The sequence below is a fragment of the Vanacampus margaritifer genome, chromosome 7 (genome assembly GCF_051991255.1).
Source record: "Vanacampus margaritifer isolate UIUO_Vmar chromosome 7, RoL_Vmar_1.0, whole genome shotgun sequence".
In the NCBI taxonomy this organism is placed as follows: Eukaryota; Metazoa; Chordata; class Actinopteri; order Syngnathiformes; family Syngnathidae; genus Vanacampus; species Vanacampus margaritifer.
The window spans coordinates 14253881-14266785 of NC_135438.1; the positions used below are offsets into that span (position 1 = coordinate 14253881).

General features: G+C 39.8%; 2 protein-coding genes across 4 annotated transcripts in view; one reads left to right on the plus strand and one right to left on the minus strand.

Moving 5' to 3' along the window:
• aanat1 (arylalkylamine N-acetyltransferase 1) lies at positions 1-3310 on the plus strand. Its single transcript, XM_077569991.1, has 3 exons — positions 1-293; positions 911-1065; positions 2424-3310. Exons 1-3 carry the CDS (start codon positions 146-148, stop codon positions 2727-2729), a joined length of 609 nt encoding a protein of 202 aa, XP_077426117.1. The 5' UTR covers positions 1-145; the 3' UTR covers positions 2730-3310.
• Positions 1524-12905, minus strand: part of LOC144054736 (inactive rhomboid protein 2-like) — a 27443-nt gene continuing 16061 nt past the window's right edge. For 2 of the 3 annotated variants that reach the window (XM_077569988.1, XM_077569989.1), the window contains exons 8-18: positions 12441-12659; positions 12178-12289; positions 11929-12003; positions 11683-11844; positions 11332-11417; positions 11148-11211; positions 10951-11045; positions 10761-10836; positions 10580-10680; positions 10035-10188; positions 3665-5943 (exon numbers count right to left, since the gene is read on the minus strand). In XM_077569988.1, the coding sequence (XP_077426114.1) occupies positions 5497-5943; positions 10035-10188; positions 10580-10680; positions 10761-10836; positions 10951-11045; positions 11148-11211; positions 11332-11417; positions 11683-11844; positions 11929-12003; positions 12178-12289; positions 12441-12659 (1591 nt within the window). In that variant the 3' untranslated portion in view covers positions 3665-5496. Of the gene's footprint in view, positions 2784-3664; positions 5944-10034; positions 10189-10579; positions 10681-10760; positions 10837-10950; positions 11046-11147; positions 11212-11331; positions 11418-11682; positions 11845-11928; positions 12004-12177; positions 12290-12440; positions 12660-12905 lie in introns of those variants that run through there. The other variant, XR_013294709.1, reaches the window with a different exon arrangement.

The window sequence follows — 12905 nt, forward strand, 5'->3', positions numbered from 1 at the left end:
GGAACTCAGTCTTTACGCACGATCCCAACAGGACCATCGGAGGAGGAGTAAACAATAGAAAAAGAAGAAAGAAAGCAGACAGTTAGTGTTCCGTTTCCACGTGGAATTCTTTACTTGTAGAACTTTTGTGAGTGGTTTTGAAAGGATGTCAGTGGTGAGCTCCATGTCGTTCCCGAAGCCGCTCCACATGCGCTCTCCGGTGGCGCAGGGACGTCGACACACACTACCAGCCAGCGAGTTCCGCTCCCTCAGCCCGGAGGACGCCATCAGCGTGTTTGAGATCGAGAGAGAAGGTAATGCGGATCTTGCTTTTAACAGGGGTGTCCAAAGTTTGGGTTGGGGGGCCATTTCTGACTTGCTGCATATAAACAGGGCCTGTTATGACAAAAAAAAAAAAAAGAATGTTGAAAGTTACAGTAGTTATTAAAATTCTAAATTAAGATGTAACTGAATAAAGCTGCATGTTACAAGATTGCACTATTTTTTTTAAAAAAGTCAAGTTAATTAAAAATGGTCACATTTTTATTACATGATATCCCGCTTATTTTTAATTCAAATGTTACAAAATATTGCTCCTTGTTAATGTAAGTGGTTGTTTGTTTACGCGTCCTGCGTTTGGCAGGCGACCAATCCAGGGTATAGCCCGCCTCTCATCTAAAGTCAGCTGGCCTCGGCTTCAACTGACCTGCAACACTAATTGGATAAGTAATATAGAAAATGAATAGATGGCTGTTTAAATGCACATGTATGCTGACCTGAATTGGGTTTGAGCAAATTTCAAGGTTACATGGGGATCATGTATTTTTAAAAAAAATTCTGTATGTGCCCCTGAGTTGGAAATGTTTAGATTTTCCTGATTCACAACAATCATTTGCCATTCTTAATTTGTCCAACATTTGCTTACACGCAGCGTTCATCTCCGTGTCTGGTGAGTGTCCTCTCCTGCTGGACGAGGTGCGTCACTTCCTCACGCTGTGTCCGGAGCTGTCACTGGGCTGGTTCGAGGAGGGACGTCTGGTGGCTTTCATTATCGGCTCACTGTGGGACCGGGAGAGACTTAACATGGTGCGACACCTGTCCACGTAACTTCTGTTTACTTGTCATGTACTACTTGAGCAGCTCAATCAATTAGAATATCTTAAGAGCATTTTATTATTTGAGACAGCAATTAAATTCAAAAAGTGAAAATGGAGTAATTGACAATTCCGAGCTTACGTCACAAGTCAAAATGGTAGTCTTACTCGGTGCAATGACGCTCTCTGCTCATTGAAAAGCATTGGACTTGGATCATTGTAATTTCTTTTGTGAAGATTATTTTGATTTCAAAATGTGATGAAATGTCGTTTGACTACTATAACATCTGCCTGGTTTGTATGCTAGTTACAGGCAAAAAACAAGCAAACAAACAAAAACAATCTACAGTTTGTTTTCGCTGTATAAAGGAAGCATTTGCATTGCGTTGCATTGGGGAAATACATCAGAAATGTCCGGATGTTTAGAATTGCCAATATGTGAAATCAGTGATACAGAAATACCCTACTGTATTTAAATACGCTTTATGTATATTTTTATGGATTTTATTGCACTTAAAATTTGTTTTAAAGTCATACTAACACATTTAAACACATATGTTACGAGAGAATGATATGGATAACAAAAATACTGTACAGATTGTACCATCCCTGTTTAGTAAACAGTAAACAAATCTCCCTCTCTCTCCCCCTCCCTCTAATTTATAATCTGGCACAATACACTGATAATAGTGACCAAATATGTAAATTATAAAATAAACCTAAAGTTGTCAGTTTCTGGAAGTATAAAAGTAAGGAGTGAAGGGAACTTGACATTCAATGGTCTTCAGCAAAAATTAGCATGAGCTAAAATACCGTGCTTCCTGATTTCAATCTTCTTTAGTCAATTTTGCACTATCAAACCAAATAAGATGCCGCCATCTAGTGGTCAACAGTGTAAATACACCCAAAAGAAACTGGAGGCAGAATACAATAGTTATGAACTGTACAAAAATAAATAATAAAACAAACAAAACAACAAATGAAAAAAAGAGACCGCAAAACCGGAACATGTGATGGAGGGGGTTTACATCTATGCAAAAGTAACAGGCAACAGCGTGTGACCAGGTTGCCCACACAATATACATTGTGGCAGGATAACTGGCTCCTCACAATGCCCTTAGCATTCAACAGTACCTGACCGAGAACATTTTTGGAAGAACAACGCTATTCACATGATCTGGCTCTGTGTGATTTTTTATTTGTAATTGAGCTGTAAAGAGGAACCTTGTATTCTAGATGTGAAAATAATTTTTGTGACCCCAGTCCTGGAACTTTCCTGACATGTGTGTAAATAGATACATGGATCATATTAACAATCCCATTCCCAATTGACCTGTGGTTGTGTTCCAGGATGCCCTGACCCTCCACAAGCCTCACGGCATGACGGTCCACATCCACGTGCTGGCTGTCCACCGCACCTTCCGCCAGCAGGGCAAAGGTTCCATCCTGATGTGGCGCTACCTGCAGTACCTCCGCTGTTTGCCGTACGTTCGGCGGGCTGTTCTCATGTGCGAGGACTTCCTTGTTCCCTTCTACCAGAAGTCCGGCTTCAAGGTGCAGGGTCCCAGTGAGATCACAGTGGGCCCGCTCACCTTCACTGAAATGTTGTACCCGGTCAGGGGCCATGCCTTCATGCGTCGCAACAGTGGATATTGAGACTTGGGACTCGAGACTTGTTTTTTTCTCAGGATGGATGCCAGTGGCAGGCCCCTGGTTTGAAAAGGAAGTTTGAGGGGACGTTAGGCTCAGTGATCATTTCTTTGAAAGATAAAGGTGATTCACTCACTCCACCTTGGACGAGGAACAAAACGTCTGCCATTAAGAAAGTTAAAATAAAAAAAGCACAGCACATTTTTGGAAAATTAAAGAAAAAAGTCTGAAAGAATGCACTCATTAGGAAATATATTACAATGGTTTTATATTTTGTTTATAATTGTAATGTCTTTAAACTGTGTTTTGATAAATGCCGGACATTTATGATCAGTCTTGTAAGTATAATGAATGAACAGACGTCCCAATAAGTTTATAAAGGTGCTGGCGCATTCAAATAAATATAAAAACAATGATTTAAAAAGGCACAGAGAAAAGAGCACAACACTCAATATGATCCCTTCTAGCATCATGCCTTCTCCATTGAAGATATTCATCATCTGTGCCTCCTTAAGTCTTGAATCAAGACAACTGAACTGTTTTGTTGTAATGTTTTGTTATTGAGATAATAAAGGATATATTTTCGAGTTTGTCAGTGTTCATGTGTTTTCAAAAACTACCTTGTCCATATTTTGTCAAAAATATATTCAGGTGTTCTGGAAATTCCTCGGTTCATCATTCATTTGTGCTCATAAGTTTACAGGGTATGTAATGTAAGCAACTGTATGTTTGCCAACAACTAGTGAACGGTGATACAGTTGTGCTTATAAGCTTTATATACCCCTACGTAGATTTATGAGTTGTGTTCATAAGTTTACATACTTTTTGTAAACTTATGAGTGCAACTGCAGCTACTTAACAATATAACAAAGTATTATTCTATTTCAATTACAAAAGTGCAATGTTAAATAGCAAAACAAATTGACATACATTTCAAGACATTATCAATAAAGTGTCATTTATTTTTACATGATTGCTTTAACATACAACGAAAATGGAAAGTAGAACTTTGACGACAAAAAAAAACAATGATTATGTTGCCCTTTTTGTTTCTGAAAGAAGTCATTTGGTCCCACTGCAAACATTAGTTTAGCTGCTGTAAAGTCATGATTGTTTTCGGGGGTTTTAATTAAAATATTCACATGCTTTCAAGTATAAAAAAAAAAAAGGCACAGTGCAAAGGGTTCCTTAAAATAGGTGAAAGTGATTGTTTGCCAACTTGGTACAGTTTGGGGGCTTAAAACAGAGGATATTTGAAACACAGCACTGTTAAAACAGGTTCAAACGTGTTTAAAGTAAAAAGGAAAAAAAAACAGACACAAAAAAACATACAATAAGTTATTATATGCGTATACATCTCATGTTTTCCGTGATGTCAAAATGACCTGCAAGTCAAGTGATAAATCTCACAACTCAATTAGCTCGCTAATCCCTTAGCACGACCTCTCATAGCCAGGCTTCCCTGACGGCCATGCTGCGACAGTACTGCACACAATAAAAGAGGCTTTCTAGACACAACAACAACAAAACAAAACCTATAATTTAAGATGACACATTTGTCATTTGGGACTGCTCGGGGCTGGATTTACAGCTACTGACGACAACAATCATCCAATTCCGCTAGCTTGATACGTTGGTGCTAGGATAAAGTATATGGCACTGATTGATGACGGATGCTAACCTTACATAACAAACGGCAGGTGTGTAAAATGGCAGCGAATATAAGGCAACAAGGGGTTTAGCACATTTACCTCAGTCCACCACGGTTACGCTTTCATTCTATTAACTTGTTGAAAAAATCAAATAAAATTTCAAAGACTATTGGATGCCAACCTGACCTCTTCAAGGAAACATAAAAAAAAGTTATTAAATAGCACATTTGTCCATAGTGTTTGACCCAACGTGAGGCATCCAGTTCACCTAACCTGATAAGTACCCATTTTCACTACACCAGTCTTCTCTTGTATTCCCTTTCAAATGCTGAACAAAACCCGTGAAGCTTTTTTGGTTTCAGCCAGCTTTTTGCATTTAAGGTCCTGATTAATTTTCCCATCCCGAGCGTCTAACGATGCATTGCCCCACAACCAAGTAAATACTGATGGAGCCCAACTTTTACGGAAGTGTGTGGACTCATCAGACCCTGCCGGGTACCTTCGATAAAACAACTATCACAAAAGTCACGATTGCCAAAGATTTAAAGGACACTTAGAAAACCTGGATTATCACTGGTTAGCTTGCTCAGACTACAGTAGTGCACAACATGGTTAACTTTGCTCTGCAAGATATTATTTTCGTGGTATTTGTGAGTTCACAAACTCCCGAGAATACATCTTGTACCGAGCCCGTTAATTTCCACCGATCCGAACCATCAATCACAGAGGGACATTGTGTTTGGGGCGTGATAGATATGCAGCTGTGATGAAACCAGGAAGCCAGCGCCGACGTCGGGGAAACAAACAAACCTAACATGGACGAATGGACGCTGCAATTAATTCTGCTCTTGCGGAATTACTCACCGTTTCCTTGTTGAATGATGAACAGCGAGAAGCGCATTTTTTTGCTGGTAAAAGATGTTCGTGCTCCACCCCACCCCGACGAGAACGAAGATGACATTTTCATCCGTGGCCGTGATTGGTCAAAACAAACATGTTACAAGATGCATCGTCCAATCAGCTCGACGTATTGTACAGGATGTCCCGCCTTTCCCGAGCAAATCCACGCGGAGCAGTCCCAGATTGATATTGTGGAGAACTCCCTTGAGCGAATCACAATATCAATCTGGGTATTGCCAGGTTACAACATGGTTAATGTTGTGATCAATATCGTACTTCTCACAAAATTTGCTCGTGAAAGGAAGGCATGTGAGATTCTCCAGCCAGTGCCAGTTAATGGGGTAAATATAAAACCAAACAATGAGTGAAGAGAAGAGGCCAAAGTAGGCCAACAGCGAAACGACAATGAGGATGCGTTTGCGGTACTTGTCAAAAGTTCCAAATGTGACGTAGGGCAAAAAGGCAAAAGAGAGCAGCATGCCGCTGAGGAAGCCAAAAATGTGGGCGATGTTGTCGATCCACGGCAAAAGGCCGCACAAGAAGAGGAAAAAAACGATGCCCAAGAGTTTTAAAAAAGCTTTCCATGGTTTTGCCAACATCTGCCAACCTTGAAAGAGTTCAACAAACAGGCACGCCAGGAGGCCGAACTGAGATCCTGCTGGACCCACCTGGAGGGACAGATAAACAAACGGAAACATTCACCTACCGGTAGGTCATGTTCACATCACACACACGCAAACAAAAATACATGAATGCATACTTAAAATTAACTGTAAAACACTTCTTCTTTTTTTTTTAATTTAAGCAACTTATCCTGCACAGTGATCTGAATAGAAAGTCAAAGATTCGTTCAAACTACTATGAACACTGGAAAACACTGCTGCCTGTGCCCGCTTTCTAAAATTGGAATCAAAAATATAACAAACATTTAAAATGTTTTAGAAATGGTTTCTGTAACTCCTTATCCCAACTACAGACGCTCCCCTACTTACGAACATTCGAGTAACGAACAACGGTACATACGAACATTTCTGCGCGTACAGTATGTCGAAAAATGTTTGGAAAGAAATGCTGTAAGTTAGATTTTGTATTGCGCGTAGTGCTTCTTTCCGCCGCTAATACCGACGATTGCCGCTGTGAGAGCTCATTGGAGGCTGAGCAACGTGGCGAGGAGGAGGAGGAAGAAATGCCGGTCCCCATGAAGCAGGAAATAACTTTTGAAGCCGATTCCAGCGACGACGAAGAATCTCTCATGATATAAAATCCTCCTCTTCCTCCTCCTCCATCATCTCCTTAAGCATCGAGTACATCTTCCAAAAGTAAGTTAAACTTCATTTTATTTATCGTATTACGTAAATGTACATACTGTGTGTGTGTGTCTCTTGCTCTCTCTCTCTAACATACGTAGTACAGTACAGTACTGTACGTATTCTCTCCATTTTATTAAAAGTTTTTTTCAGTACAAACCAATGCAGGTTACTTGTACAAGCCTTAAACATACTTATATAAACCTTCAATATACTTATATAGGCTTTAAACATAAATTATAATACAAAATATAGCACTGAAGCAACTTACGAACAAATTCACCTTACGAACGATCGTCCGGAACGTAACTCGTTCGTAAGGTGGGGAGCGTCTGTATACTATATCATTGTCTTTAAAGGGACAGTGTAGAATTTTCTGCCATCTAGTGGTGAACTAATAGAATCCAATGACCTACGTTCAAAACGTGTGTATTTTTAAAGGGATACTTGACTCATTGAGCCATTTTCAGCAGAAAGTTAATATTTTGTCCAGAAAGTTTTCTGTGTTTAGTCAGCAAACTGAGCCATGATTGTTCGTTACCTACTTCCTCAGCACAGGTTATGTCACCTTCAGTCGACAGCAAGTGGAAAAAATTGTTTTTAAAGGTATAAATTGTTCGTGAAAAATAATGGAAGTTAACACATTCTTTCTGGACAAAATATAAACTTTTTTACTGCTGAAAAGGGTTAGGGTAGTTTTTCTCCTTCAGGTATCCGTAGCAGAAAGATGGCGGCAAAACATGTAGGCCTTCTGTAAGGTGAGGTGCAGTCAGTGTAATATAATTAGTGGTTGCTAGACCTACGATTATATACAAAAAAATAATGTTGATGTGATAGAACATATCTTTTTTTGCATATTATTGAAATTAATAGTAGGTTTTTAAAATGAATGAACCTTAAAAAAAATCTTTAAAAAGACCAGAGTATCAAGACCTAGATACAACTTCTCAACAAGAGGTTTAGAATAGTACAAGTATGTCCACATTTATTCAACTTGACTCACGGTGCCCACCTAATCCTGAGGGTAAACACGATTTAATAAAAATGACTGGTCATGGTATTAGACTAGATGGCCAACACATTTTTACTGAGATTAGGCAGAAATGCAGCATCGAGACAGTTTCTTAATGACTTCACTGTTGATATGCAAGGGTCAACCTACGCAGACTATCAGGGGGTTTGTTACTATGGTGGGGAGAACATTGTTGTAAAGGGTGAGAGGATTAGCGTACATGACGTCAGGGCTGATTTTGGAGTCTTGCCTGGTCGTAAAATGGCAGATGGCTAATCTGTGAAGACAACCAACTTCTACACACAGACTGAAGAACGATGCACAGCATGTCACCCACACAGCCCAGACGGCAAGGCTGGCACGTTCCAAACGCCCAACGCAATCACTTGTCATTGATTGAGATCAAACTTTTAAAAGACCAGCAATCTCATTCTTACTGGGTTCTGCCTAGAAATCATGCATGGCCTCACGCTCTTCACTTTCTCCATCTCCATCATGTAATCTATTTGAAAATCTGCAACGTGTGTATATTATTGGTATTGAACATAAGTTGTTATTCAAGCAATTTCTGCTGGAAGCACAGGTTCTTCTTAACCGTCAAGGGGTAATCCACTTAAAGCACCTCCTTAAGTGGCTTTACTGTCGTGTGTTGTGCTTCCTGTGAGTATTCCTGGTGTGTGAAGACGTGTGAGGAGAGTTGGACATGACTCTCACGTCAAGACGCGTCACAATCCAAACTACTTCACGTCGCAACAAGAAGAAAAAAAAAAACAGGGTAAATGATTGAGCAAAATGACATTACATTACTGGTGACTCGTGCCTGGTCTTGTTCTAATTAGTTCCCATGGAAAGTTTCCAACGTGGGCCATTTCCAAAATTCCACAACTAAAATCTCCTAATGAAAGTTTTTAGAAACTGAGGAATTTTTGGTTGAATGGGTTGAAGTTAAATAGTGCAACATTTTACGTTTGAATTCCTGCTAAATAATATTTAATTACTGGTTCAGTAAATATGTATTGATATACCATGTGTGAATTGTGTAAATATTTCTCATCCACTATTTTGTTTTAAAATGCTTCCATGTGTGCCAGGATGAATTTTTAATGCACAAGAAGGTGTGAGGACAAGAAATCGTTCTAGAACTGTCTCAACAACGTAACAGCGATATCTGTGTAGAACAGTGAATAATCCCAGTTAGCAATGGCCTTTGTTTGGCTACACAAAGGTATTAGACTAATCCCAAAAATGGAGAAAGTGTCCCTTTGCAGACATACACACACAAACACATGAGAAAACAAGCTTGCCAATAGAAAGTAGGTAATCTTGAACGTGCTCTTTTCCACTCACACTCAGTTTTCAGATTAACAGTTACAGCAATTATCAAACTATCATTTCTCTATGTAGGGTAAGTGACAGACGCACACAATCTGTGTCAAAATTCCTCTTCTTGCACTTTCAGTAAATAGATTAAATATGTATATTTGTGCATTTTGTTTTATGATAAAAAAGCATGCTGGCCATTCGCCAGGTATAATTTTTTGTTATGGGTGAAATATGGCGGTAAAAAAATCCCGTTCATTTTCAGTGCAAAGTGACAATGTTGGTGACATACTGGGAGCTGATAATGTGAATTATCATAGGCTGAAGGCTCATGTGAGGTATATAATCATTTGCAATACTGGTATGCTTGTGTAGAAGTCACTTGAGTAAATGGAAGGTTAAATGCGCTGTGATAATCCTCAAGAGTGGGAAACCTCCAGTAAGTGAAATAAGCCGCGTTAAACCAGTGACTGGGAACACCAGGAAAAACACCAGAGAACAAAAGCTGATATGAGGCAATGGCGTCAGTGACAGAACATCCAGAAAACTATTGCAATGTTGTGATCAACAGGTTATGTTTATGTACTAGTTTGAATTATTTGGTAAGCCATTTGTATTTTATGATATTGAAGGACGCACAGAACACACCTTTGGAGACACTCTATTGTCTACACTGGTATACTCTTTACTGGGGATGTTCAACTGGTGGCCCATATTCTGAGCGGCCCTCAAATAATTTGTGAAAATATAAACGTTTACTATAGCTGAGCAGTTTTCTGTTGTAATAACAGTGTTCACCATTAGATGGCCGACATTGCTCCTAGTGCCTCCACTACTTGAACCTGTCCCCCTTAATTTAGTATTCTTGATAATTCCATGCTCCAGTAGCATTCATGAAAAATAGTTGCTCGTCCTGATCACTTCACTATAATACAAACATAAAGTGCACATAGTCTTTATAAGACTTATATTTAGGTAATTATATAACCTAAATGCTTTTTTCGGGCTGTACTATTGTATGTTTGAATAATAAATTTTATACGTAGATTGAATAATATAAATCAATCATACCAAGTTTTATTCATTCATGCATGCGTGCATTCAACAAAGAGAAACCCACCTCAGCTCTGTAGGGTAGGAAGAGGGCAGAGGCAAGATTTCCGGTTATACCACTAAGGATGTAAATGATGGAGATGCGCAGCCAACCAGCCAGCTTCTCCAGGTCTCGCAATATGGTCATCTGAAACACGACTGATACCACGCAGTGTAGTAACCTAAACACATACAAATATCAATCTGAGAAAAGCACTCCTATATACAGTACAACAAAGTATCCAAAACCATATACATTTTTAATTAAGCTCTATGACTCTTCTTCAAAATAAAACTCAGGGATTCCTCACGTGCTAGGAAACATGATCGCGTGAGTGAACAGCTTAAGGCATTATGGGGAATTTAGAAATAATGCTAAAAATTATCATTCTGAAGGAGGCTTACATGCTAAACTAAAAAGGTTTAACACACTGTTTCAGAAAAGTGAAAGTTTACTGTGTGGAATCAAGCAATTGTAACATTTTATGCGGATTACCTCATTTAAAATGTATGTTGGGGGGGGGGGGGGGGGAAATAGAACAGACAATATATTTTGTATGAGGAAGCGCATACCCAGCGTGGAGGAAAAGGGATAACCAGAAACGGTAGAACTGATCAGGCACATCAGGGTTTAGGAAGTGAAGCAAGCCACAAACGTCATCCAGACAATGGACCTGCAGAAAGTTGAATCAAAAAAGCACTTAAAAGACACGGTCATGTATGTAAATTGTGCTCGCTCGCTCACTCACTCTACCTGCGAGCATAGTGTGGCATCCTCATGGAAGTAGCCATGCATGAAAGAGCAATATTCCCTGGTTGTAATCTCACACCTACAGAAAGGGGACATCATTTCATTTTGGCAAGATCGTACTCAACATCTCAAATCCTAATGACTGCAGCAGGCACTGCGGTCAGTCAAAAAGGTAGATATGTCAACATCTCACCTGCCCTTCGTGCCTATGCAGCAAGGTCGCCCTTTGATGTTACAGTCCATGTGTCTGTAGCCGGTATGATTGGTCTTTTTGGGAAATGTACATATCTGAAAAAACACACACAAGCATGCATGGCCCCAAAACAGATTAAAAGTGTGCATGCTTTTTAACTGCAAAATAATTCCTCCACAACATTACAACTTTCTCACCGGCCACTGCGTGATGTCATCTGGCCACGTGTGAGGCTCTTGAGACGCAGGCTCTTCACATATTCTTCACACAGCGGAGCAGAGAGGAGATTTCAAAAGATACGGTCCCATTTAGACAATTATGTAGCTCATTATGATAGATAATTAATGTGATCTGGACACAAATACAGGTTTATGTGCTCACCTGGGATCCTGGTGACAGACAGAGCCAGAAGATCTGTTGATGTCCACAAGCGAATTGTTCCATTTGATAAATGCGGCCAGTGTCTCCTGTAGGGACAGTTTGGTTTAGGATACAACATAAATCACAAGACAATTCTTATGCAGAGGAAAGATTTCAGGAAATAAAATGAATTCATAAAACGATTCACCTGCATACTTTTGAAAGAGTGTGTTGTGAATAATTTGTATTGTAAATGGATTACAGTCTTAATGATTAAATGCGCACGTGCCAGAATGAGTTCAGTGTGTGCTGGCAAGTTTTGAGCCAATAAAGTTGTTTTACACAGATGCGTGAATGTGCTGAACAACATACAGAGCAATCGGAATTGAGAGTCTGCACACATCCAGAGTTGTCATTCTGAACACAACAGCCAGACTCTCTTTCCAGATTTTTGGCCGTCTGGATGAGAAGGACTATTTGTTTGTCCTGGCGGATACACGGCGAGAACTTGGCTCCCAAATGAATCAGGTCGTCCTGTGAAGAGAGGAAATAACTTTATTATTTTGAGTAGGTCTTCCCTCAGGATCAGTAACATACAGCACGTAAACTGACACTTACAGATCTCGGACCGATCCAAAAGTTCTGCTGTTGGATGTACTTGACATTCTCATAGATGCCTTTATTCTTCAGCACCTGCAGAGGGCGACAGAGTGCTGCATGAGTAACATCACACAACATGACTGCAACAGAGATTTCACAAGGTGCACTAAATAGTTTTCTATTGTGGGAAAAATTACAAACTAAAGAAAAACCAAAGTGATCCCTTATCAGTTGTAAAAAGAAAAGTATATTTGACTATGCACTTACTTGGCCTGTTTTCGAATGTTGTGCAAACCCCACAGGGGCAAAACCATAAGTACAGCAGGACAGTATCGTGATTACAACATGGACAAAGGTGATCCAATAGGTAAAGTAAGGCCTGGGAACACAAATGATGACTTAAAAGCATGAAGTTAAACATTTCTACTTAATGTATTGCCCCACCCAACGCTAATTTGACTGTTATATTCTATTTTCTAAGTGGGGGCGCTGCAAGTCAATTTTACATCAATTAAGAATTCATTCCTTACCTATGACTATGGAAGTCATCCAACTGCTTCTGGATAGTACTGCTGAGGCTGCGTCGGTAGTGCCTGTTCAGCCACTTGCCCACGACGCCCATTCCATAGTGACGCTTTTTGTTGTCAAAAGCAAAATGCTTAACTTGGGAAGCGATACGACGGCCGCGTCGAGGATGACTTTTCTCCTGCACTGCTATTGGTGTGCGGGGCGTTCGAGACACATCCTTACTAGGTATGGGGTTGGTGGGAAAAGGAGAGACCAGATAACATTTAAAGACAGATAAACCATATACATTGACACAGATTCTACAGTGGTTATACAAAGTTGCTGGAAAAAAAAGTCAATCTTTTATGGAGTTTTACATCACAAAAAACAAGGCATTCGAACAGGGGGGTGTAGACTTTCTATAACCACTGTATACTTATGGAAAATTCATTCATCATCATTTTTCTTGAGCTGGAAACCGCTCTTTT